The 27,752-nt window shown below is 37.1% G+C and overlaps 1 protein-coding gene across 1 annotated transcript in view; it reads left to right on the top strand.

Annotated features, from left to right (window-relative positions):
* The window catches only part of bai (Transmembrane emp24 domain-containing protein bai), a 113,240-nt gene that overhangs the window by 18,121 nt on the left and 67,367 nt on the right, over window positions 1-27,752 (top strand). The window contains exon 2 of the mRNA XM_090406741.1: window positions 18,427-18,547. Within this exon, the coding sequence (XP_090262867.1) occupies window positions 18,427-18,547 (121 nt within the window). The remainder of the gene's footprint in view (window positions 1-18,426; window positions 18,548-27,752) is intronic.

Here is a 27,752-nt window from a genome sequence, read left to right on the forward strand (position 1 = left end):
AGCAGCCCTAACAAGAGACAAGTTCTTCCATGATTTTGCTGTATTCATATAGAAGAAAGTTGGATCTACAGATGTGTGGAGGTGGGATGTTGCTTAGCACTGGGAGCCAGTAGGTTGGGGTTGATTTTACAGTTCCAGAAATAAGGCACATAGTGGTGTTAAGCTGAGCATCAATCAAATACACATGGGTGCTGTTCAGCTATACAGGTGAGCAGTATTTAGCTGCAGAGTAAACGAGGCCAAGAGCAGTGCAGCGAAGCGTTGTTGCTGAGGTACCACAAGTTGTTCCACATAGTTTTTGCAGTATATTGTTTCTTGTTTTTAGCTTGGATGCTGTGTTAATGAGTTGTGGTTTAAAAGATAGTCTCTGCAGAGTGACGCCCAGATATTTCGGGAATCTGTTGTAGCGTAGCAGTTTATGGTTGAAGTAGACCATGAGTTCTTTGTTAGCCTGGTTATTGTTCAGGTGAAGGCATGAAACTTCTATTTTGCTAGGATTTGGGCATAATCTCCATTTGCTGACGTATTCATCTAGGACTGCAAGGTCGTTTGTTAGTGTATCTTCCATTGTAGTAAAATTGGTGTCTGGTGGCCAGAGCAATGTCATCAGCATAGCAAAACTTCTTAGAGGCTGTATTAGGCAAATCTGCGATGTATAAGTTAAAAAGTAGGGGAGCCAGAACTGACCCTTATGGTAATCCGTTATCCAGTGTTCTTTGTCTACTTTTGTTCTCATCCATACACACTTAGAACAGGCGGTTGCTTAGCATGTTATCGATTAGTTTGCTATTGTTCTGCATGGGACTGCACAGAGCAACTTGCACCATGCCTCCAGACTGTATCATAAGCTGTGGTAAGATCTACAAAAGCTACAGCTGTTTTCAGGCATTGTTGGTAGTGACAGAACCTGATCACAGCAGCTTCGTTTACTTACTGAAGTAAAAAAGCCAGCCTTTTCCACTGGGATTTGTTCTATTATCGTAAGGGAAATTCTATTGAGGATGAGCCTTTCTAGGAGCTTATAACAGTTGCTAAGCAGGGCAATTGGTTGGTAGTTTTCTGGTTTGTTTTTTTTCGTGGTTTTAAGATGGGAATAATTTTTGTCCTCAAACTCTTTTGGAAGTCTACCAGTCTGGAGGATGTCAGAGGAAAAACCAAGCCAACCACTGTCGAGCTTTTTGGCCTGTCTTCAACAGGAAATCAGGATGAATTCCATCGACACCTAGAGCTTTGCCTGGTTTCATATCCATTAGAGTAGTGTTAATATCTTCAAGAGTTAAAGGTAGCAAATATAAATGGTCTGTTATTTTTCAAATATGTAAGTTCTCTTTTTATTCGAAGAGTGTGTTGTCTGTCCTTGGTGGTATATCTTGATGTGTTGACAATATGTGATGCATATTGGTTAGGAGAAATAGTGATTGTTCCTGGGCAGTCAAGGTGCCACTATGTAGTTCTTAGAAGGCTCCATGCTTTTCTACTGGAGTGCCGAAAATTTAGTCTTTCTTCTGTTGGCTGGTGTCAAGGCTGTGAATGAGTTTATCTGCAATGTCAGGATCGCCACACTCTAGGTATTCTTGATACAGTTTATTACTGTCATCATCCCATCCAGGGATATATTCCTTACGGAAGCCTCTTGGTATGGTCTTCTTACCTACAGCTAATACAGCTCCCACGAATCTCTTGTAATTATTGCTTGTTGGAGGGATCCAACGGACATATTTGTCAAGAGAGGCAGCAAATATATCCCAGTCAGCTTTCTAAAAGTTCCAGCGAGGGCGTTGGATGAATCTGACAAGGGATACCTGCAGACCTACCTCTAATATAATTGGTCTATGTTGACTTCGGGGAAAGTTGGAGAGAACTCTTCTCTATGTAGGTAACGGTCATCCATTATTGTTTTGAATGACGAAGCAGAGGTTGGGGTTGTACTCCCTGTTCCAAGCTGCTTACCTGAAGGAAGATCTATCTTTTGCATCAAAAATTAGGTGCACGTTGTGAATTTCTGCTCATTCAGTCAAAGTCCCTCCGCATTCATTGTTGGAAGCATATTTCCATAGTGTGTGGTGGCTGTTAAAGTCACCTGTATGCATCGCAGGTTGTACACAGGTAGAACTTGTGGAGGCCACAAGAGGGCATGGGGTTTATACACGTTGGTAATGGTTATGTTCCCTATCATAGTTGTTATCAGATGCATGCCGCCGACAATGCTAGTTGTAATGAGGTGGGAATCTTCTAGGGTACTATGTATGTAGGTGGCAAGGCCATGTGCATGATGGTAAGTGGCGTCGATGATAATATAACAAGGAATCCCCCCCCCCCGTGGTGAAGCTGATCCTCATCCTTACAGTGAGTCTCTTGAACAAGAACAACGTTGACATTGTTGTCATGTAAAATCTTTGAGAGGTATTTACATTTTGTTCTACATATACCCTCAATGTTAATTTGGCAAATTCGGACAACAGGTCCAATATTTCTAGTCATCTTGCCCTTGAGAGAGCTAATTCGTGTGTTTGAGTTCATGTGTGCTGTAACCAGGAGATCGAGAAGATAGTCTGGTTGCCAAGTTGCTCTAGCTGTTTAGCGTTATCCAGGATGAACCACGAGCTAGAATTGTATCCCCATAGTTAACTGAGAGTAACTGATTCTAGACCAAACCTCAGGCACTTCTGATTTCTTTCTCCTTCAACTGATCAAGCCATTGCACATCACCAGTCAGTTTCCTTAATTTATCATAGCCCTCTGCTCTGTAATTACACACATCTCTCTTGTTCTGTGAAGCTTGTACCTGCTTGTTCAGTCTCTACATCAAAACCAGATGATTACTGTCCCCATTTGGTAGCATTCTGCCAACATTTGTTATCACTGTATGAGACAAAATTATTAAATCTGACACTCACGTTTTATGTGTTGCTTATGCTGCATAAGGTACTCGCCCCTAAGTAGCTGAAGGAATTCAGTCTTCTTATTCATATGGTCATTTCATGCTTTCAGCCACTGCTTCCAAAGTTAGTCGCCTGCTGTTATCACTCTCCTGCTCCTTGCTAGTCTTATTTGTGTAAACATGTCTGAATTGTTCCCCCCCCCCCCCTCCTCCCTTACTTTCCTGGTCTGTACCAGCATCTCCACTAAATACTTAAAATCTGTGTTTACCTGGACCTCACACCAAATGGTCTAAAGCCATTCTCATTACTAATTTCTTCAAATTCCACATCGAAAGGACACAAATCTTCTGAAATCAGTAATACCATATTCTTTCTTCACCATATTTCAAAAAGTAACAAGAGGGAGTTCAGCACAAAGGTCTTTTTTTATTAGGAGGATGTCCAAAACTGAACAACTTGAACAGCTTGAAACAAAAACTAAAATTTTCTACTAATAAAAAATTTAATATCCAAAGGGGGGGGGTATAAGCAAATTGTAATATTTGCCTTTATGTGCTTTGAATTGTTGAGATCTGAAATTAAGTAAACAAACATTTCATGCTGTGTAAGATATCTAGTTTTGTTTTTACTATTGTATTGTTTACTACAGTCTCTTCATCTTTGTTGCCAGCAATCAAATATGCTCTGAAATAGATGCAATTCATTTCCCATAGTAGAGCTAATGATGCATGGTATTGTATTCATATATTAACTGTATAATAATAAATTTATGTGCACAAGTATATTTTTCTCCTCTGGCACTGTATACATGACCTAAGAAAATCACCTCTTACTCTATTATAATCAGTGCATAGCATCAGTCCACTGATCTTTTACCAGCAGGACATAGGAATAATTAGTAATGAGAATGGTAATGAGATTAATAATAGAATGAGCAAAGCTGACATAGTAGAAAAGCCAGTTGGGTAAATTTATATGGAATGTGAGTATAATTAGCCAAAATACCAAACTAGCCAGCTCAAACCAATTTTAATTTATGAATCAGAGAGGAGGTAGGTTAGAAATCAAACAGTGGATTGCAAGATTAGAGATAATGTATAATACAGTTTGAAGGAAAATTGGGGGAGTGAGCAGACAGAATCAGTGGCATAATCTTATCGACACTTAAGGTATTGGAAAGAACTTGTATTGTTAGATTAAAAAAATCTGTGAGTAGAGCTAATCTAAACTACCGTATTTTTCGATAGATAACACGCACCTAATGTATAACATGTACTCCAACATTTTCATCGCTCCTTTTGATGTATAGAATTAGGAAGTACAGACAGAGGACGGAGGAATTCTTTAGAAGCACGTACGTTGCTGGTAGCAGTGGTCGATTATTCCGTACATCCCGTTTTAAAATATTTCGTAAAGTAAATCATTGTTTGTTTATATTTTGTTATTAGATCTGAATTACCCATGAAAGACAGAAGTACTTCTGGGAGAAAATCCTACACAGCACAGTTCAAGAAAAAGGGAATCATGAAGCTGGTAGATTGTTCAGTGTTGGAGAAAGTAGTTTTGTGAATGGCGAAAGGCTGAAACAGTCCTGAAATGTTTACATATGAGGAAACGTGCTATGAGGTTTAGAAGGTGCTTATAGCCAACCATAGAAAAAAAAAAACTTTGATTGGGTCGTTAGTGAAAGAGCTAAAGGTATGAGAATGTCTACTGTCTGTGTGTTGCAGGAATCGAAAAGAATTGCGCAAAACGATAATATAAAGGATTTCAAGGCCTACCAATCTTGGGGTTTTTGGATTTATGAAGAGAAACAATTTAAGTGTGCGCTCCTCCACTAGTGTTGGACAAAATTTGGCGTGTGACTGGGAAGCAAAAGTAGCTAAATTTTGTTTTTTTTTCTGAGAGAAAACTTGTGTAGGGTTAATACTTGTCACTTTGGGAATATGGATGAGATTCCCATAAGTTTTGACGTGCCTAGTTCTAGGACTGTGAATCTGAAGGGAGCAAAAGAGGTTTCAATTGCTACAACAGGGCACGAAAGGTCTAACTTTGCTGTAGTTCTCTGCGTAACTGCAGATGGTTCCGAACTGCCGCCAATGGTGATTTTCAAAAGAAAGACTGTTCCAAAAGGTTGTGATTCCAAAGATATTATTGTTACTGCTAATGATAAAGGGTGGATAAATTCTGAGGTTATGAAATTTTGGTTAGAGAATGTGTGGCGAAAGAGAAAAATGGCATTTTTCAACTCAAAATCTTTGTTAGTGTTGGATTCGTGTAGGGCACACATGACAGCAGAAGTTAAAACAATTGTAAGTATTCCAAATTGGCTGTCATTTCAGGTGGTTTAACAAAAAAAACTCCAACCCCTTGATCGTGCAGTAAATAAACCATTCAAAGACAATTTGCGGGCTAAGTGGGAAGACTGGATGATGAATGGCATCCATGAATATAACAAAACAGGGCAGATGAAAAGAACGTCGTATAGAGATATAGTTAAGTGAATTGTAGAAAGTTGGGGTACTGTAAGGGAAAACTGTGTTAGAAATGGGTTCATTAAAGCACAAGGGAATGCAGTGGTGTCCGGTAACAATGATTATGAAGCTGAAGAAATACCAAACGAAATTTTTAACACAATTGATTCTTTCCATATTGAGTCTGATGAAGAATTTTTTGGATTTGAATGGTGTAATGTTCAATAAATATTAAGTAATACTTCTACCTTACTTTTGCTATTACATTTGATTTACCTCTCATACCTTTCTAATGTATACCACGCATTTTCATTTTTAACAAATTTAGACTTTTTGTATAGATAACGCCCGCGTTATCTATCGAAAATACGGTAATATGGTCAGTCATTCTGTACCTCAAAATGGAAGATGAAAGATTGATGTATCCCCCTTAATGGTACATAACAGAAATGAGACATCCAGAAGTCTTCTTGGTTGTGATTCTCCTCTTTCTTTAGTTGTACTCGAGAACTAAAAACTCATCCTATATTGTCTTCTCACACTCTCATAGCATAGAAGCAAGCTTACATTCAGTCCATTCCAGAAAAAAGAAGATAGATGGCTGCCATCACATTGTTGACTTATTATTTTCACCTTAGTCCTGTTTAACATAATGGAAATGGACTTCTTGATCACTTGGAAGCCCACTAGTTAATTGGTGGCCACTGAATTGGCCACTATTATTCCTCCACTCTGCTCCAAAATCATTAAAACAAGCATCACTGCTAACCAACACCCTTTTACAGTCCATCTTGAAACTTACCAAACCAACTTCACTACTTCTTTCGTTCCATCTACTTCTGTCCTTTGGAACAGTCTCCCCCATTCTTCACCAAAGATTACAACCCTCAGCTGTTCAAGCAAAATATGAACAGATTCCTCCTTTCTTCTATTCCTCTTGACCACACATGACACTAATGTGCTATAAGTCTTATGGCCTTTCATGTGTGGATCAGATAATAAAAGGGGGGATTCTGCCAGAATTGATTTAATTTACAGTGAATCTCTTTGCCTGCCTACATCACTACCTCTGTACATGCAAGATGGAAAAATCTGGAGAAACTTGCACAGTTGCTTGACATCTGAACCATTTGTCAGGATTTGTATAGAGGCTTACTCATCAATTCGTCCCTTGTAAATTGGTGGCCCAGTTTCCTTGAGTCATAATGGACAGCGTCCTCTCTTCTGATTTCCTTTGCTAATGCTGTCTTAGATTTCTTGCAGTGCACATATATTCTGTACTTATGATCTTCCACAGTCAGTGATTTGAAACATTGAAATCAATGTCATGCTTCAATGGGATAAGGTCATTCTTATTAATGTTACCAAAACAATCCTCCCATTGTCTTCTTTCTTGCAAAAAAAAAAAAAAAGAGAGAGAGAAAGAAATCACTGGAAGTCTTCCTCTCATAACTTTCTTGACTGCAACCTCCAGTTGTTCAAAAAAACATATCAAGAGTTTCATTCTTTCTTCTTGACTGCTTACATCACACATGTGCTGCTGTAGGTTTTGCACCCTCATGTAAAATTGATCTGTTTTTTTTTAACTCCATACCTTTAGTGATATGTAGCACAGATCCTCCTCAGACCAGATAAGATTGATCTTCTCAGTCCTACACTTACTTTTATTCTTTCCAAGGGCAAATACATCACATCCAGTCTACTAATTGTAAAAATCACAAATCTGCTAAACCTTGAAATACTGTTATCACAATTGTGATAGGGTATTGCACAGAAAACAATCTTAAAAATTCCTGATTCTCTCCAGATTAAATTCCACTACAGGTATATCCTGTATATATGACATGAAGACTTCTAGTCCACCACCACCATCATATAGCAAATTTCATCATATAGCACATCACTGCTTTTTTTTTTTTTCACTTGTAGACAGATGTAATAGTTTAATAACATTTTCAAGCAGTCGTATATGTGCATTAATGACATAAAACATTTACCTATATTAGATATATAAATGAAAAGTTCAGAATAATTTTAGCACACAGAATTATTCTAAAAGAAAAAAAAAAAAGGTAAATCAGAATAGCATGATTTAAAGCAGGGGTCGGGAACCTTTTTGAACCAAAGAGCCATTCCACCAAAAAAAAATTAATTAAAACAAAATTTTTTTGGAGCCACAACTTCAATTCAATTTTTCCTAGTGACTCAAAATTGCATAACTTAGTTTAAACTTAGATACATTTGTTTTTAATTCAGTACTTCCAGATATCAAATACCACTTTTATGTTTGCACATAAATTTTTTATATGTTAAATAAATAAAACAACATTAAGTTTGATTAAGTTTTTAATCACAAAACATGTTTAAGTATAATATTGCAAAAAAGTCAGAATTTGTATTGCAAAAAGAATTAGTCCGAGAATTAGTCCAAAAATACAATATTATGTATTTTTATAGATATTTGATTGTTTTAATTTAAAATTCACTAATGAGACTTTGATTTTGCATTTTCTCAGCCAATTTACTTAAATCTGGATTGTATGTCATGCACTTTAATAGTAATTTGTTTTCAAACTTTCATCAGTCAGTTTGTTCATATACTTATTTTTGAGGTAATTCATTGAAGAGAAAAATTGTTCACAATTGTACATTGAACTGGAAAGAGTGAAAACTCCAAAAGCAAGTCACCTAGTATTTGAATAATTAGTTGGGAAAAAATTCCAGCATTTAAATATAATTTCCTGTGGTGTTTCTTCCATAGTTTCCTCATTTTCTTCAATTTGTGCTACCATTTCCTGAAGTTTTTGTACCCAGATGCTTTTATTCTGAATTTCCAGAAGCCCCATTTGTAGTTCTGCCTATTCTGGGAAAAGCTTTGATATCTATTAATTTTAAATTGCAATTTAACGGATGCAATATAAATTTCATCATCTCCTGATGTTTTTTTAAAATCCTGAAATCTGCTTGTAAATGAATCTAAAATTACGGTAATTATTTCAGCATATATTTTGAAATCAACTTTTTCTTGATTTCAATTCAATCTATAATTTTTTCGATTTTCAAATTTAAATTTTTCTTCAGCAACATCTTCGAAAAACACTTTTAGTTCCTGTTCAAAGGTAAGGACTTCCTCTAGTAATTGTAAGTCGGTGTTTCTCTTCCCTTGCAACTTCAAATTTAGCTTATTAAAATGTTCTGTCATATCAAGCAAAAAACAAAAATGTTGTATCCATTCGGGATTGAAATGTCTCTGTAGACATTTCACATGATTTATGTTATAATTTTTAGTGGTTAAGAAAACTATTACTTCTTTTAAGCACTGAAAAAAACGTTTCAATGCTTTTCCTCTTGATAACCATCTTACAGATGTAAATGTCACTAAATCTTTATGTTGACTACCTAGTTCCTCTACAAATGTGTCAAAAAGTCTGATTCAATGCCTGAAATCAGATGAAATTGATCATTGGCACAACAACATCCATCACTCTTTTTAGTTGTGGTAATAATACCAAAGAATTTGCAACTAAAGTTTCTTGATGCAAAATGCAATGAAATGAAATAACTCCATGTGGAATATGAGTGGAGAATAATTTGACCAAACCCCTTATTTTTTGCAATCATAGACGCCGCGCATTAGTCACAATGCATACTATATTATTAATATTTATATTTTTATTCTGTAAACTTGTTAGAAGGTTTTTCTGAAATATCTTGACCTGACATCAAGAAGTTCTTCTCGAATACCAGAAGATGTGATATATTTAACCATCATGCAGCATTGTGCCATATTGGAAATATCATTTGATTCATCAACCGCAATAGATATAAAATTGGCAGAATTAATATCCATAATTTGCATATTTGAAACTTCTACAGAAATTGTTACAATCTGTTTCTTGAGTTCTAGCCAAAAGAGGTAAATCTTTAATTTTTTTACGTATCTCGTCCTTATTTTTCATATCCTTAAATAGAATTTCAGAGACATTATACATGCAATTTTTTAGAAATTCATCATCGGTAAACGGTTTTCCAGCTTTTGCTATTTCAAGGGATAACAAAAAACTTGCTTCAGTAGTATTCAATGAAGATTTCGTCCAAGTTGACAAATTTCTTTGCTGAAGTAATGTTTTCTTTTGTAATTCTTCAATAGCTTTTTTTTCTATTATCACCCTCAGGATATTTTTTACTGAGGTCTAAATGTTTTCCTCGAAAATGTTGTTTGCCATTACTTGATTTGTTATTTTGAAGTCGTAGATGGCAAATTAAACATTACGGATTTCCATTTACTTCTATAAATGCAAATTTCTCTATCCACATTTTATTGAATAATCTGTTTTCTTCCACTATTTTTCTTTTTCTTAAACTCATATTAGGAGGGTTATTATCACAAATTTACCTTCAAGTAAAAACACAAATTTACCTTCAAGTAAAAACACAAATTCAACATAACATAATAAAAATTAATTTGTGCATAACATTACCTGACACTAAATTAAACAGCAGTTTAGTACCACAATAAATAAGTTAATTAACACAAAGTTTATTTTGGCAGTTAAAATCCGTATGTATCTAAAAACCGTGGTGTTTGCAGGACAGCTGATCAGTTCAAATTTTCACCGTGGCACTAGTTACCTTAGGCAGGGTTACATTTAGCAGTATTTCAAATGTAACCTAGTTGTCAGTTGTTCATGCCATAAAATTTCATGCATAACACACGTCACTTGCATAATATCTAGCACCACGAACAGCCGTATCAAAAAAACAATATTTAGTTGTTTGTATTAATTATGTATCTTTTAATTCAATATAAAAGAGCCGCACTTTGTTCAGCCAAGAGCCGCTGGTTCCCGACCCCTGATATAAAGGAAAACAGAACCACTTTGGCATCAATCTACACCATTAAAATTAATTTTTTCCATTTACTAGTTTATACTACAGATAACTGTAGTATAAACTAGTGTGACACTTTTCACTCTAAGAACGTTATATCTTTATTTTTAAGAACTATATTAACTTTAGTGTGAGGTAAGTTTTCTTTCCTCACACTACATAATTTAATCTCAGTATCTAATGTTATTATTATTATTATTATTGTTCCGGACAACTGCAAGGAGTCGACAGACTCATCGAGGGAGACCTTAACATTATGTCAAGAACAACTATTCGACATTCACACAGTATCTATCATACCTTGCCTTGAACTCATTAACGGTCGTAGCACCCACAACAGACTCTGGAAGCTTATTCCACTCATTCACTACTCTCCAAGTAAAAAACATAGTTCTAACACCCTTGTCAACCACGCTCTTGCCCAGCTTCCATTCATGGCCCCTAGTCCTCCCACCACCAGTCATATTTTCAAAAATATCTTCTGGATTAATCTTATAGAAACCCTTCAGTAATTTGAATGTCTCAATCATATCACCCATTATCTGCCTATCGACCAATTTTTGCAACCCACAAATCTTCAACCTATTCTCATAAGGTTCATTCCACAGACCTGCTATCATCTTGGTCACTCGTCTCTGGATCCTCTCCACTTCTTCCCCATCACGAAGAAACCCTAGTGCCCACAACTGGGCACAGTAGTCCAGATGGGGTCTTATCAAGGCTCGATACAGAGGAACAACAACTTGTTTGTCTCTGCATGTTAAAGTATTTTTCAGAAGCCAAGTGATTTGGTGAGCTGTTTTAGTCACTTTTGCAATGTGCCCCCTAAACTTCAATTCCCTATCCACCAACACTCCCAAATCCCTGGCCTCATCAATCTCCTGGAATAAGGTTCCACCAATGTGATATACTGTTGCTATTCTTTTCACCCCAAAGTGCATAACCTTAAACTTTGGCACATTAAATTGACATCCATTTTTCCTAGCCCAGTCCTCCAAACTATCCAAATCATCCTGTAATATTTTGACATCCTGTGCACTCATAATTGCTCTACCCAACTTTGCATCATCAGCAAACAATTGAACACTTCCTCTCAAATCCTTTCCTATATCATTGATGAACAAATTGAAAAGCAGTGGTCCAAGAACAGAGCCCTCTGGCACTCCACTAGTCACAAGCCGTCTTTTAGACTCCACTCCTGAATAAAACACTCTCTGGTATCTCTCCTTCAACCACCCTCCTATCAATCTCACCAACTCTATATCTATTCCCATCTGCTCCAGTTTACTGATTAGGGTTCTATGTGGTATCCTATCAAAAGCCTTGGCACGGTCCAGTAGTATTACTGTAAACCCATTACCCCTACCCTTCACAAAACCATGTTGTCCCCCATACAATATCCCATTTTCATCTATCCAATCCTGTATTCTTTTCTTGACTAATTTCTCTAAGACGTTGACAATGGTTCCTGATATGCTAATCAGTCAGTAATTTACAACAGCAGTCTTGGAACCACTTTTATGCAGTGGAACTATTTTCCCCTCTTTCCACCCCCTCGGGACTAACCCAGACCCGAGACCCAAATTAAACAAAATGGTCAAGGGTACTGACAATTCTTTAGCTGCTTCTCGTACAACACAAGCTGGTATACCATCCAATCCCACAGATGTATTGACATTGAGGTTATGCAGTAGACTACTCACCTCCACTTCATTACCACAATTCCCATATAATCTACTGGTACATTCGTTTCTGCAATGTCACCACCTGGATGATGTATTCTTGCAAAGTGCTCACTCAGTAACTCAACTATATCAACTGATTCAGTTACCTCCCTACCATCGGCATTCTTTAAAATCATTCTGCCATGTACATTTTTCCTTTTACTTGCTACATATCTAAAAAAACTGTTTAGGATTCTCTTTAGCCTGCATGGCCAATGTTCTTTCTTAATCCTTTTTTGCTTTTCTTACCACACTCGTTACCCTTCTGGCCTGCACTTTATACCATTCGTGTGCCTGCCAGTCACCTTTCTCCTTAAATTCCCTCCATAGTGGTTTCTTTTTTTGCAGCTCAAGCTTAATGGTGATGGCCAATGTTCTTTCGTAATCCTTTTTTGCTTTTCTTACCACACTCGTTACCCTTCTGGCCTGCACTTTATACCATTCGTGTGCCTGCCAGTCACCTTTCTCCTTAAATTCCCTCCATAGTTGTTTCTTTTTTTGCAGCTCAAGCTTAATGGTGATGGCCAATGTTCTTTCGTAATCCTTTTTTGCTTTTCTTACCACACTCGTTACCCTTCTGGCCTGCACTTTATACCATTCGTGTGCCTGCCGGTCACCTTTCTCCTTAAATTCCCTCCATAGTTGTTTCTTTTTTTGCAGCTCAAGCTTAATGGTGTTATTCATCCATTTAACCCCTAGTTGATTTATTATTCGGACTCTAGGTATACAGTCAGCCATTGCTTCATGCAAACACTTCTTAACTACCTCCCATGCACTATCGACTTCTAGTCCTTGCAGTTGTACATGCCATGGCACTGAACCAATCAAACTCCTAAGCTTGTCATACTTTTCAGCCCGATAATTCCACATGTACCCTGTCTTAATTGAAAATTCTACACCTTTAGCCACCTCCCAAGTCAAGACTCTATGATCACTCTCACTGATTGGTGGCAATGTGGTCATATTTGTTACAGCCAAATCTTCAGATGTAATTACTAGGTCAAGCACTCTCTGACCCCTAGTATTTTCCATTACATGCTGGCGCAGATAGTTATCCCTTAATAACCGCATAAAATCCAATTCCTTCCTCCCGTGTGTCCTCTCCTCACTCTAATCAATGCAACCATAGTTGAAATCTCCCATAATAATGGGAGATTTCATCTTTTCCATCACATGGTCTATAGCAGCACCCAGTTGTATACTTAGTTCTGCTAGCCACAATCTCACACCAAATGGCCTCAGATGTGCTCTTTTCTCTATCCTGCAATTCAACTTCTATTCTCCTTGGCTGCAGCTCATCAACAATACTCCTCCCCCCATTTTATTCTCCCTGTCATTCCTGAACACACTATACCCATCACATTCAATCACACTATGTATATCATCTACTGTCAGCCATATTTCACTAATACCAATAACCTGTGGTCTGGAAGTGCCAACCATGGCCCACGTTATGGGCCATGGTTGGCACTTCCAGGCAACTCCAAGGAGTCGACAGACTCATCGAGGGAGGTCCTAACATCATGTCAAGAACAACTGTTCAACATTCACACAGTATCTATCATACCTTGCCTCCTAATATGAGTTCAAGAAAAAGAAAAATAGTCGAAGAAAACAGATTATTCAATAAAATGTGGATAGAGAAATTTGCATTTATAGAAGTAAATGGAAATCTGTAATGTTTAATTTGCCATCTACGACTTCAAAATAACAAATCAAGTAATGGCAAATGACATTTTCGAGGAAAACATTAATAGAAATTAATAGAAAAAAGAAATACATATAATAGGTTTATGCATCATCTTTTTGCTGATAGCAACCTCACTCTTACTTTGAATTTTATCTGCCATTATTAACCACAATACAATATGATAGCAGTTATAAATAGTTTATAATTCACAACAAAACACCAAATAACAGAGAGATGTAGCGAGCAACGATGTTGTAAATAAACTGAGTTTACGAATATTTTTGCACATCAGTTTATTCACAGCAACATCGTATGAATGTATTGTCATAAAGTGAAGGTGGGGTATTACTGTATTTTGTTTCCCACCAAAAAGATAAATAAATAATAATAAAATAAAATCCTTAGCCTGCCTATGCTACATTAGCACTATTAGCAAGCTAAGGATTTTTTTTAAATAATGTTTAATCATTTTTATTTATTGTTGTATTTTATTTATTTTTATATAGTTGGAAACCCTGCACTAAAGATGACCAAATATGTAATTTTTTCAAGTCACTTCAGGGCTCTATTAAGTGGGACAGTGGTCTCACACTATGTGATGAAATTCATCTCGCACCTAAAGGTAATCACAAACATCCATGCCCAACCAACAGCCTCTTGGTTAGAGAGTGAGTATTAACCATTTAGCCAGCCTGGCCGACAAAGTGATGAACCTTTCAGACTGACTTCCTCCAAATCCTATATAGATGATCTGTTTCTGCCTAATACTTTTTCATTTACTTCATATATTATGCTTTACCAGAAATTATGTTCTTCTTTTAATCTTACCCAAGGGTAATCGAACAAAGTTTGCATGTGAAGTATCAATTAATTGGCCTGTATGTAACCGCTGTTGACTTTACATCGATTGCTTCAGTATCCCATAATGCAAAAGACATTATGGGAAGGCTCACTACCTAGAGTTGGTTTTGACCTTTATTGAGGTTTTATCAGTGAGAGCTAGATCCAGGAAGCTACTAAAGTTAAATCATTGGAGAAGTCATTTGCCAATATATGCAGGTAGCAAAATGGTGTATAATCATATTATTTAAAATATTCTGGATCAGAAATAGTTGTATAAAGTTTTTTCCATTTCATTACAAAGTATAGTGCTGTGCGACCACAGATGCAAGACCCCTCGGCACTTCTGCGCATGGCAGAAGAAGAAGAATCCATTCCAATAATAATCAGTGCATTTCGTGGGATGAGTATTTATTATTATATGTTGGAAAATTAGCTTTTCTTTTATGAAATTCTAGTTTTTTAAAGTGTTAACTATTTTGCTTGTACAATAGTTGGAAACTTTACGTATAAAGCACATGATTTTGCATGTTGGTAATGAATTCATACATCTCCTTATTCCTTTCTCCCCTTCAACACGAATTTACCCTTCTTGGCACGTTGCCAGACGAGGGTCTCGAATCTGTGGTCGATTCAATAAAATAATATATGCACATGAATATATTCAGGACTTGTATATAGAGCTGCTGACTTCACTGAGACAAATTATGTGAAGTCAAGGACTACCACATCTAGTTCTACTGTGGTACTAGTATCCTAGGTTCTGTGACCTTCCATGTAGGACTGATGCACATGAAAATGCCAGTGCTGAGCACTGATAACTGACACCATCTTAGTTACAAGAAGGAAAGTCTAAATTTGGAAGCATTGAGACCAAGTGATTAATATTCTTAACTTCCAAATGAAGAATGTATTTTTTAAAAAAGCTCACAAGCAGTCATGATTGATGCCCATGTGATATTGCTTTGGTGGATGAAAGTGTTGAATTATTGAAAGAACTGAACAGCTTTTGTTGACCGACTAGAAAGATGGCAATTAAATCTTGCACCTTGGTGCTTGGATTACAGCTGGTTGCAGTTTCCCAGGGTTCAAATCTGAATTGGCTTGTAATGACATTATGCAGAGTAACCGTGGGCCCAAGGGGATGTTGAAATGCGTGCACATGAATGCCAGAACTATCAGATATAAAGGAGAGGAGTTTCTGGCATTGGTCTACTCAACTTGACCAAAAATTATTTCCATCAGCAAGACCTATTTGACAGAAAATGATGTAGTTGCAGGGATAGAATATAAGGGGTATTGTATTTTCAGAGAAGATAAAGGAAATAGGACAGGAAGAAGGGATATTGTTAATGATAGCTGAAGAACTTAAGCCAACAAAAAAAAAAAAGAAGTGGGGGGATTATAGATCTGAGATGGTTCATTTGAGGCTATCTGGTGTGAAGTAAAAGCTAACAGGACAAAATATGTTATTAGTTGCTGCTGTAGACCTGGGGGGGGGGGGGTCCAGAAAAAGATGTGGATGCAATGATAGATTAGCAGAATGAGTGCTAGCTGAGCAATTATCATGGAAGACCAACTATGGGAATATAGGTTGGAAGGATTACATTGTAAGATGGAAATGGAATTTATACAGTTACTGAGGGATAATTACCGAAAACAGCACATGATAGAGGGGAACAGGGTTTGTGAATGTTGGAGCGTCAGAAGATCTATAACTATAGCAGCAACTACCTGTAATCAGGGAAAGTGACCATGCAGTCTTGTTCTGGGATGTTGCTCAACATGCGGAATTCTCTGTCAAGAAAGAGTTTATGTGGAACTGCAAAGCTGGTTAACAAACTTTCTGACAGCTTGGAACATTGCCATGGAATCTGAAGCTACAGGGAATGAATGTCAGTAATCTGTGAGAAGTGGTCAGGGATTGTTTGAGAGATGCAGTATCAGGCTGCATACCTGAGGTCAGGAGGATAAACTGAGTAGGGATTAAGTGGATCAGTAGCAATATAAAGCAGGAGCTGAAAAAAAGAAAGAAAAAAGTAACCATTGCAGAATGAATATAACCAAAAAGGTAATCATTGTTCATCAGCAATACAAAGCACAGGCAAAAAGGATAAGTAATAAGGAAGGCTCAATCAGATTATGGGAGAAAATTAGCTAAGCAGGCCAAAGTAAATTGGAAAGAGTTTTTTTCACTATGTAGCAAGTAAGAGAAAGAATGATTAGGAAGAGTAACTTTACTCAGTGCTAATGATAGGAAAGTGACAGAAGCAGAAGAAATAGTTGAGTTACTAAGTTATCTCTTTGTAAGGATGTATCATCCAAATGGAGAGCTTGCAGTTACTGATATTAATGTGACAGACTGTTGTTAGAATTGAGCTAGTCAAACTGTAGCTACTCAACATATTGAAAAATATCAATGTGAATACAGCAGTAGGGTTTCAAGGGAGTGAAAAGAGAATAAGATAGTTCCATTACATAAAGGTGGCTCTTAGACAAGTAGCAAATTACAGTCCAGTTATTATCTCTGGAGTGGTGGTTAAAGTTAAAATTCAGGAATGAGTGGATAATACTCCATAGGGGCTGCACGACTTTGCAAAAATTCCTGCCTTAGTAATTTATTCTTAATTTATAATAGACAGCAGAATTGGATAAAAGAAATGCCACACCATGATACTGCTGCACTTTGCAAACGTATTTGACTGAATACTGCATGGAAAAGCTGTTATGTATGTTGGAGCAAATGGGAAAGGATATTGAGACTGGTGGCATGGATGGGGGGGGGTGACAGACAGGCATGAATGGGTGATGTATAGTGGAAAGGAATCAAGGCAAATTAGTATGATTAGTGAAGTGCCTCAGGGTTCTTTACAAGAGCAACTACTCTTTAATTTGTATATTAATAACATAGCAGAATTTTAAGGAGGGGGGGGATATGCAGTTATTTACTGATGATGCAAAACTGGGGAGGCATAAGTTGATAAAGACGATGTAGATGCAGGACAAGTTAAATAAATTGGTCATATGAGCAAAGAATAGTGGTTGTCAACTTAATATTGCAAAATGTGAGGTAATGCACTTTGGAATGAAAAGATTGCATACTTTGTATCATGTTGATTGTACTGAGTGGTACTGATTCTTTAGAGATCTGTAAGTGATGGTGGATAGCATTGACATCATGTGCTCATTTAGGTTGGGTGTGCTGTTTTTTTTGCTTATGCACCCCCCCCCCCACACACACACACACACAAAATTCACATATGATTGCATTTTTATTGATGTGTGATAATTGTAAAAGTCCATAGCATATCAGCACTCCTCTTAATTGGTCCAATGCAATTAATTATAGGGTAACTTTGAATACGTTATCAATTAATATAATTTTAAAAATGGAAGCATAAAGGTCAAATGAACAATAGCTATGCTTCATGCATGCCATTTATGTGAGAAGCACAAAGAGTTTACGCTTCATGGTGAGATTAGATTATCATTGGCAAATACTGGAGTGAGACACAGATAATTTGAATTTTGATATGACTTTTAAATTCAGTCGTATAATGTTCACAGAAATCAGAAAAAGTAATCACATGGGAAATTATTTTGAATTTCTTTGGATTGAACCAAAGAAAAGCTGAAATAACTTACTTTACTCATTTCACTTTGAGTGTCCCTACAGTTGTGAATAAGTTTAAGTAGAATAGGCATTTTGTGAATAATTGCTAATGTAGGTACTCTGCATGTAATGCGTCTTTGACTCCATGGAGATATCTGTATAATTCTTTAGCCATTCATTTTTATTATTCTGATTTGCATCTTCAGATGTTTAAAATAATTATTATTGTGCTATTATAATGAATGTCTGGAAATACTAATTTGTTGTTTTCAGTTGTTTTTTTTTTGTCATTAACTCATGTTTTTTGTATTAGGTAACAGATACAAAAGGCCACATATTAGTCTCAAGGGAAAACATAGATAAAGGCAAATTTGCATTTGTCACTGATGATTATGATGTCTTTGAAGCTTGTTTTGTGTCAAAGATGGCTGCAGGTAAGTATTTATTATTCATTTCATTCATCGCTTTGTTAGAAATTACTTTTTAATCTAAGTACATACGATTCAAAATACCTGTCCAATACCCATGTAAGCTGTATGCCAGGTTAGTACATGCACGCACACAAAAAGCATATTACAGGTGGCTTGAAACAAAAAAGTTGAAGAAAAAAAAAAAAACTTCTTAGAGCCTTCCTGTGGTTAAAAGAACCAGTGTTTGAACCTCATCTGGAAAAGAACATTTATAAGGACTTTTCAGTTTTAGGTGAGTTAGCTGGTTTCATACAGAGTTGACTTTGGTTTTTACACCAGTATATTACTGAAACATAATATACTGGTGTCATAGCCTTAGTTGCCTCAGTTGCTTGAAAACAGCAAAATCCTCTTGCACAAATGGTGGTCATTCCCTCTGGTCTCTTGCAAAGGCTGTTAGGTTGCAATTTCTGCCAATTCATCATCTCTTCCCACATTTCTCTCCCTCTCTCTCTAACCCAGAAATCATTATAGCAACAGTATTTAAAGTCAACACCTTCTGGCATTTTTCTTTTCTTGCATCTCCTGCATAGAAGGCAAAAGGAAGTCAGTCCCAATAATATCAGTAGTAGTAATGTATGGCATGCCTCCTGGGCCACTTCATATAGAAATACTGAAGAATTTAGCACAGCCTAGATACCAACAGGCTTCCACTTCTTAGGTATCTCTCTTGTGTTTTATCATCTCTACATGCTATTATACTCAGCTGTATCCACCTCACAGCATGGAAACAAGCACATATTCAGTCCGTTCCAAAAAGAGAAGGTAGATGTCTACCATCACTACTACTTACCTCCTACTCCTCTTCATCTCCCCTAATTTCTCTCTAAAAGTAATGAAGAGTCAACTTCATCATCTGGAGAACTTCCAGGTAATCACTAACCACCAGTACAAATTCTGCCACTGAAGATTCACAACAGATATTCTCATCTACATCACCTTCCTAGATTACATGCCACAGAAAGATTTCGAGAAACTTCTGCTATTTCACTTGACATTTCCAAGACATTTGCTATGGTCTGACATAGAAAACAGATACCATCTATCTTATGATCTGCCTTTCATCCTTTGGAACTGAGCTACCAGTTTTCTCTCAGGTCATTTGTTGTATATAATGGTAGACAGTGTTTTTTTTCTCTCTCTCTCCCACCCACACTTTTCTACTAATATGATTATTATTATTCAGACCTCCATGGAGTCAAAAGACTCGTTGCGGGAGGATATTCCTGGGAAACACAAAGTCTATCATACCACTCCTTAAACTCATTGACCGTTCTTGCTCTCACTCTATCAGGCAATGCATTCCATGGTTCAACCACCCTCCATGCAAAAGAAACCAGTCCTCACCCTCTTGCTCACAGTTTCCTTTCGTAACTTCCAAGGATGGCCCTTTGTCATCACTCCTTCATGCTGTTCAACCAAGCATGAAGTGTCAACCCTGTAACCACCTCTCAACAGCTTAAAAGTCTCAATCATATCACCTCTCCTCCTTCTATCCACCAAACTCTGCAGTCCACATTTTCCCTCAGCTGATCCTCATAACTAACATTGTACAGTCCTGAAACCATCTTTGTTATCTGCCTTTGTACCCTTTCCACAGTTAATTTGTCCCCTTCAAATCCTGGGGACCAAATCTGAGAATAATAGTCTTAATGTGGTCTGATCAGGGTCTTATACAATGGAATGGTAACTCTTTTATCTCTGCAGGTCAGCATCCTTTTCATTATTGCAGCAATCCTCTGTGTTACCTTCACCACCTTTGCAATATGTCCCCTAAATTTCAGGTTTCTATAAATCATCAACCCCAGATCTCTTGTCTCCCCTACTTCCTCCAGTATAGCTCCTCCAATAGAGTATGCAGCGTCCCATCGATGTGTCCCAAACCTCAAGACCTTACATTTTGCTGCAATAAACTGACACCCCCATTCATTTGCCCATCTGTCTAGCTTATTCAAATCCTCTTGCAGGGCTACCACATCTGCAAACAACTGACTATCCCCTTGCAATCCATCGACATTGTCATTGATATAAGGTTAAACAGTATAGGTTCCAGTACTTAGCTCTGTGGGACCCCACTTCTAACCCTCTGCCTCCTTGACACAGTCCCACCATACACAACTCTCTGATACCTATCGGACAGCCAATCCTGAATCCAGTTGACCAACCTGACATCCAGACCCATGTGCTGCAACTTAAATATCAGCTTATCATGTGGCACCGTGTCAAATGCCTTCGCTAAATCCAAGAAAATGGCAGTATATGCCTTTCCCTCATCTAATGCTCTTGTAACTTTATTTTAAAAGGCTAGCATATTACTAAAACAAGAGCACCCCTTCACAGATCCATGTTGACTCTCACAGGTAACATTACCCTCATCTGCCCAATGCTGTATATGGTCCCTCACTAATTTCTCCAAGATCTTAACAATTAGAGATTAGAGATGACACGCAAACTGTCCTATAATTAGACACTTCCAGTCTGCTACCACCCTTATGCAATGGCACTATTTTACCTTCCTTCCATTTGCTAGGCACCTTTCCCATAGCCAGACTTTCATTGAAAAGCTAGGTCAAAAGAGCTGTCAGTTCTTTAGCACATGCTCTCATAACTCGTAGTGAAATACCATCCAGTCCCACAGCTTTACTGACATCCAGAGTACTCAGCATCTGGAACACACTCTCCTCCTGCACTTCTAAACCTCGAACCTGCTCTATCCCTCTAGTATTAAAATTTACTCCTCCAGGATGAAATACTCCAATAAAGTGTTCATTGAACAACTCCACTATGTCCTCCTCATCAGTCACTCTATTCCTGTTTTTATCCCACAATGTCAATCTTCCACAGTCATTTCTCCTCCAGTCACATAACTAAAAAATTCACTATGATTTTCTTTGGATCTTAGGGCCAGTCTCTTCTCATATTCCAGTTTTACCTTCCTTACCATACTAGTCACTTTCCTAGGCTGTGTCTTATATTCTTCATACATCTGCTCTTCACATGTCTCTTTATATCTCTTCCATAGCCTCTTTTTCACATGCAGTTCCTGTTTAATATTGTTTGTCATCCACTTTACTCCAAATTGTGCCCTCTTCTTTACTCGTGGAATACAGCTTACTATTGCTGCTAACAAATATTCCTTCACAATTTCCCAAGCACTAATGATATCCTGTCCCTCCATGAAACTTCCCCAAGTTGATGTTTAAGACTATTATAATCACCAGCCTTATAATTCCACATACATTCCCGTCTCTTTGATACTCCTGCATTCTGTTCATCTTCCAAGTCAAAACCACATGGTCACTCTCTCCATTGGTGGGAGAGATGTTATCTCAGTTATTATATACTCTTCTGATGCTATGATCAAATCCAAAACTCTTGAACTTCTTGTTTCCTCTATTACATGTTGCCTAAGACATTTGTCCCTCAAGAATTAAAGCAAAATCAAGAAGTAATGCAGGTGTTCCTCAGGACTTTGAAAAGAGAGAAGTATGGCTAATTAATTCTCTCTCTCTCTCTCTCTCTCTCTCTCTTTCTTTCTCCATGCACTATCTCAAAGTGTCTTTTCTACAGATACTTTCATGAGCACTGGTCATCAGAACTAGCATCTGTCATTGTTTCCCATTTTTGTTTGACCTATAACAACCATTAACAACATTGTCAGCAGCTGCTCAACATCTGTTTACAGTTTAAATAGTAACTTATGAATTTGCTATTACTTATCTTTCATTCCATTTACCTCTGTCTGGAAGAGCCTTCATTATGAAGTATTCCACAATACTTCAACCTTAATCTCTTCAAAAAGAACATCAACAGATTACTTCTCTCTTAACCACTGTTCTTATGCACACCCACCCACACAACATCAGTTTGCTATAAGTTCTTATGCATGAAAGTGTATTTTAAAAAAAAATTAAATTCCACATCTGAGATACTTTAGATTTCCAAGTGGAATTTTCATGTTTAGATAGATAATTCAGCCTTATCAAATCTTCTCTCCAACAACTTTGGTTTCATTTCTAAAGGAGATAGAAACATAAGTGAATGAAACAAAATACCTTTAATATATTTAAAAACTTTCATGGCTTATGCATGTAAAAAAATATATATAGAATTTTATTCAATAAGTCTAATATATTTCATCCAACTTTATATATAGACATCATCAGAGAGAGATGATGGTGAGTACATTCAAAACATGAATCATGAGAATGGGTTATAAAGTTTGTGCATACTAGCTCATGTCTCAGTCACAGCCGTAGTATATGATAACACTATTAGAGTTCAAAGGAACATTTGTAAAAGTTGCAGAGATAAAAAAAAATCTAAAAAAAATTATGAAGAATTAATAGTAATCACTTCCTAAAACTTAGAGATTGGCATAACTTAGAGTCTGAGCTCTTAAAGTTCAGACAATTCTGTAGCATTTCAAGGAAAAGACTATCAAATTTGACTTGCTAGAATGAAGAATCTTCATATGGTTTCAAAGAATTATGTGCCTAGTGTCAGTAGCATGGAAAGCAAAGCCAGACTTGTTGGATTCCAAAAATGTAATATAATTTTGATGTTCTTGGATTCTAATCAAAGTAGAATGACCAGTCTGTCCAAAATAGCAAAGATGACATACGCAGGGTACCTGATAGACAACTGACAAGGAAAGAGGTGGCAATGCAGGCTTGAATTCAGGCAGTTCTGGTCTGAAGGAAGTGTATAGATTGAATTTGCGAAGAATCTGTGCTGTTTGTTCAGAAGTCCCTTTAAGGTAGGGTATTGAAATTCTTTTCACATCAGATTGTAGTCTGGTTGAAGAATGATAATTATCAATATTTCTTTGAATGGTATGTTGCATCTGTTACACATCAGATTTCTTTTAATTTTATTCAGTTTATCTAACAAAAGGAATCAGAAGAGTAGATTGTATAAAATTCTATGTACAAGACTCTTAACAATAATATAACAATTAAATAAGACTACTGCAAAAACGCTCCAGTTCAACATCAGCAAAATTCAAGATATGAATGATTATATATAACAATTATATGAGCTGCAAAAGAAGAAAATGCTGTGAAGGGTATATATAAGGAGAAAGGTGACCAGCATGGCGAGAAAGGCAAAACCAGATTGCAAGAAGAATCTAGCCAAGCAGGCCAAAGGAAATCCCAAAAAAGTTCTTTTGTCATGTGGTAAGAAAGAGGAAGAATGACTATGGAAGATTAACCTTAATGAGTGATGATGGTCATGAGGAGACAGAAGCGGATAAAATAGTTGACTTTCTGAGTGATTACTTTGAAGGGTATATCATCCTAGTGAGGTTACTGCTTTAATCTGTGTGACAGACACTAATGTGGCAACAGAGGTAGATGAATTGGAGGTTCTTAGTATATTGCAGAATCAAAATGTAAATTTGTGGGATTACATGAGATATCAGATCAGATTTTGCAAGAATGTGCACAGGAACTGGAAATGCCTCTGACTAGGCTGTCTAATTTAAATCTCAGCTCTGGTAGAGTTCCAAGGAAGTGACGAGGACAAAATAATTCCCTTGCACAAGGGCAGTTCTAAGACTGCAGTAGCAAATTATAGATTAGTCAGTATCTCAGCATTGTGATTAAAGTACTGGAAAAATTTGTCAAAAAGAAAAATTCAAGAAGAGGTAGATAGAAACAATACTGTATGAGGGGCAACATAGCTTTGTGAAGGGTCAGTTGTTATACCTTAGTAATTTACTAACTTTTTATAATAGTTACAGCTGAGTTGGATAACAGAAATGGCTACACAATGAAATGACTGGATTTTGTAAAGCCATTTTGCAGAATATGATGGAACCCTGTTACGCAAATTAAAACAAATGCCGATGGAGTGGAGAGGAAAAATAAGAGAGATGAGAGAATTTGGGCATCTAAGAAGTGCAGCGTACTTATGGATCATGAGATATCATTGAACGTAAGCAATAACGGGTAAAAGATCTTGGATGTAGCTATGGGATTTAGCTGAGTTGGCAGTATGGCTGAGTGCTTGAGTAGTAACGGTAAGACAGTGGCCAAAGTTGCATTGAGTGGCATATTAATAACAATTAAATACAACTATTGGCACACTCCACTTCAATGCAATGTTGATTGGTACAACAGCGTATGTAGATAAGTGAGTTAGCTGTATGAGAGCCAGCAGTAGAGAGCGGTAGGACAGCAGATGTACAAGGTAGTGAAAATGCAATTTGCATAAATGGCACTGAAAAACTGATTCAAGATATGAAAGCAGAGTTGGCAATGATGAAGTGAGAGATTAAACATATGAGGAATGAACTGAGTAGAATTACATATTTGCATGGGAATGTGAGGAAGAATGGGATGAAAAATTTGAAAGAAATGTCTAATGATTTGAGAGTGGCAATGTAGGGAGATTTGACGATAAGAGGTGTGGTGAATGAAAAGGTGCACAAGGTCTATCTGTTTTCTAAGAGGTAGAATGAGCTGGGTGGTTGAAGCATTGGATAAGAGGAGTACACAAGCAAAAGAGTTAGTAGTGATAGTTGGCATGAATGATTTGACTAGTAACATGAAGAATGTAAGGAGGGATGCCATGAGGCTGTTAAGGAAAGTGAGAGATAACAGTGTGGCAGGTAAGGTAGTCAGCATGTTGTCCAAGTATGATAATGATGAGTTGAAAAGGCAAGCAAAGGTTATGAATGGTATGCTAGCAGAGTTTTATGAAGAGAAAGGAGTTCATTTTGTGAATGCGTGCGAGTTTGAGGGGCGGATGGAGCTGTATAAAAGAGATGAGCTGCATTTGAATGGATTTGTAAGTTGGAGAAACTGTTACTGCAAGATAGAATGGCTAAAGTTAATGTGATACCTGAGGAAACAAGAGGCATTGTAGAAGAGTAAGGTAGGCAAGTTTGTGAATGGAGAGGTGAGTGGTGCGAGTGAATAGAATAAGAGAGAAGGAACATAGTGAACAGGGACATGAGGGGATTAGGGTGGACAGGGGGACACTGCATGAAAAGTGTAGATGATGGTTTCAGGAGTAGATGTGCAAGTGCACTAGATAGGATTAAGGTAGTCAAGGATGTGGGGGATGACATTTAGGTCTGGGTGATTTCATTATGGTAATATAGACTAGAATGAAGAGACGGCATCAGGAACCAAAGAGAATGAATTTCTTAAGTTTTTAAGGGATAATTACCTTAAATAGTATATAACAGAAGGCCACACAAGGATCGAGGGTCTTGGATTTGATTATCTCATTAGAAGATATTGTAAATGAAGTGGTCACTTGGGTGGTGGCCAGCCATATTAGGACTTTTGAGAAAGAGTTATATGTAAAACTATAAGGTAGGTGATTATGACAAATTTAGGAGGCATATTGCAGCTATATCATGGAATGAGGAATTGCATTGGAAGGAAATAAGTGCTGCATGGTATCTACTCAGGAATTATCTGGCAGAGGCATTGACTGAGTGTATTCCAAAGGTCAGGAGATTAATTAAGGTAGGTGTAAAATGGATGACTGAAGAGGTAAAGCATGCAATCTGGAAGAAAAAGGCATTATGGAGGTAGCACAAGATGAGTGCAGGTAACAATCAGTTGCATGAGGAGTACAAAGAGCAAGCTAGAAAACTAACTCACTTAGTAAGGTTTACTAAATTTTCGTGGAAAGTCTTAGACGTTGGTTATACATGCGTACTAAATAGCTTAAGGAAATTACAACATACAATAGAATATACATTAAAATAAATTTTAATACACTTCCAATATTTCGGCAACGTCACGTTGCCATTTTCACAGGAACTTGGAAACAAGAGACATGCGTGCAAGCATAATACACAGTAAATGAGGATAAAGCAGGAAGCTATTCTTTCTCCTAAAATTCCTGATGGTGCCTCCTAGCAGGTAATGTAGGTATTCTTGGCCATTTGGGCTGAAGGTCTTCTGATGTAGGTTCACTTAGTAAGGGTGCCAAAAGTGCAGTAGTGTGTGTGTGTGTGTGTGTGTGTGTGTGTAGAAGGAAGAATGATTATGGGAGGATGATGTTGGTCTGTGATAATAGGAAAATGATAAACACCGAGGAGGATATAGTAGAGGTGTTAAATGAGCAATTCATTAAAGTATTCCACCTTGTAATTGTAACATAGTACAGAACTTGAGTGCAATGGGAGAAGAACCACTGGTGGTGAGTGAGCAGGAAGTATATAAGGAATTGAGTAAATTCGATGGCAACAAGGCGATGGGACTTTATGGTATATCCCGTGTGTCATGAGGGAATGTTCCATGGAGTTAACAACAGCTTTAATGTACATTTTAACATACAGTCCTAGATTAGGCCAGGTCCCAAAGGAATGAAAAGATGGCAACATTATTCCACTTCATAAAGAAGGTGAAGTTTCACTAAAGTTAGAAATTTCCTAATAACGTAGTTAAAGAATTAATATACAGTGCTTTTAGAAAATTATGCATTGAGACATTTCAGTATGGAATGCATCCACTCCGAACTGTGATGGAGTAGCTCTCACAATGTCCTATCATGCTCAGTGCTAAGTGATTCAGGTGTTCTTGAGGCAAAATGGGCCACTCCTTCTCCTTCAGAGCAAGGATAACGCCTTGTTTGTTTTCTAGTCTTGTTTTCTTGTTTGCTTGCTACCCTTACTAAGTGACCAGGAGACTTGTTATTGTCAATCATGAAGGAAAACAAATTCCCCTAAACAAAATTTTATTTTGGTCTGATCTGGGATTTTATAGTATTAGGAGTTAAACAGGAGTGTAGTGTTTAGAATGAAAAAGGACACCTAAGTTTTTAATAGGCTGAGGAGGCTATTGATGTAATGTGTTTGTGCCAGTATAAGCTAGATGCGACAGCCATCCCAAGAAGGGGGAACCAATCTCAAAAGGATATCGGAACATTATCAAAAGTAAGTGGGAGTGAAGTAGGATCTTTTTTTCGAGTAATAAGACAGCACAGGACAAAGTTTTAAATAGCATAAATTTTAAATAGTAAACCTCAGTGCTATTAAAACTTTGTCCTATCTTGTCTTATTACTTAAAAAAAGATCCTACTTCACTCTCACTTACTTATGGAATTCCTCAGGCTTCAATTATTTGAGGGTTTTCAAATGAAGAAGGGAATGAATAGGATTTGGAGTCACAGAGGAAGGTCATTGAAGTAATGGAGGAAGAAT

This window comes from Typopeltis vanoorti, chromosome 17 (genome assembly GCF_054136105.1).
Source record: "Typopeltis vanoorti isolate ZY-2024b chromosome 17, IOZ_Tvanoo_1.0, whole genome shotgun sequence".
Lineage (NCBI taxonomy): Eukaryota > Metazoa > Arthropoda > Arachnida > Uropygi > Thelyphonidae > Typopeltis > Typopeltis vanoorti.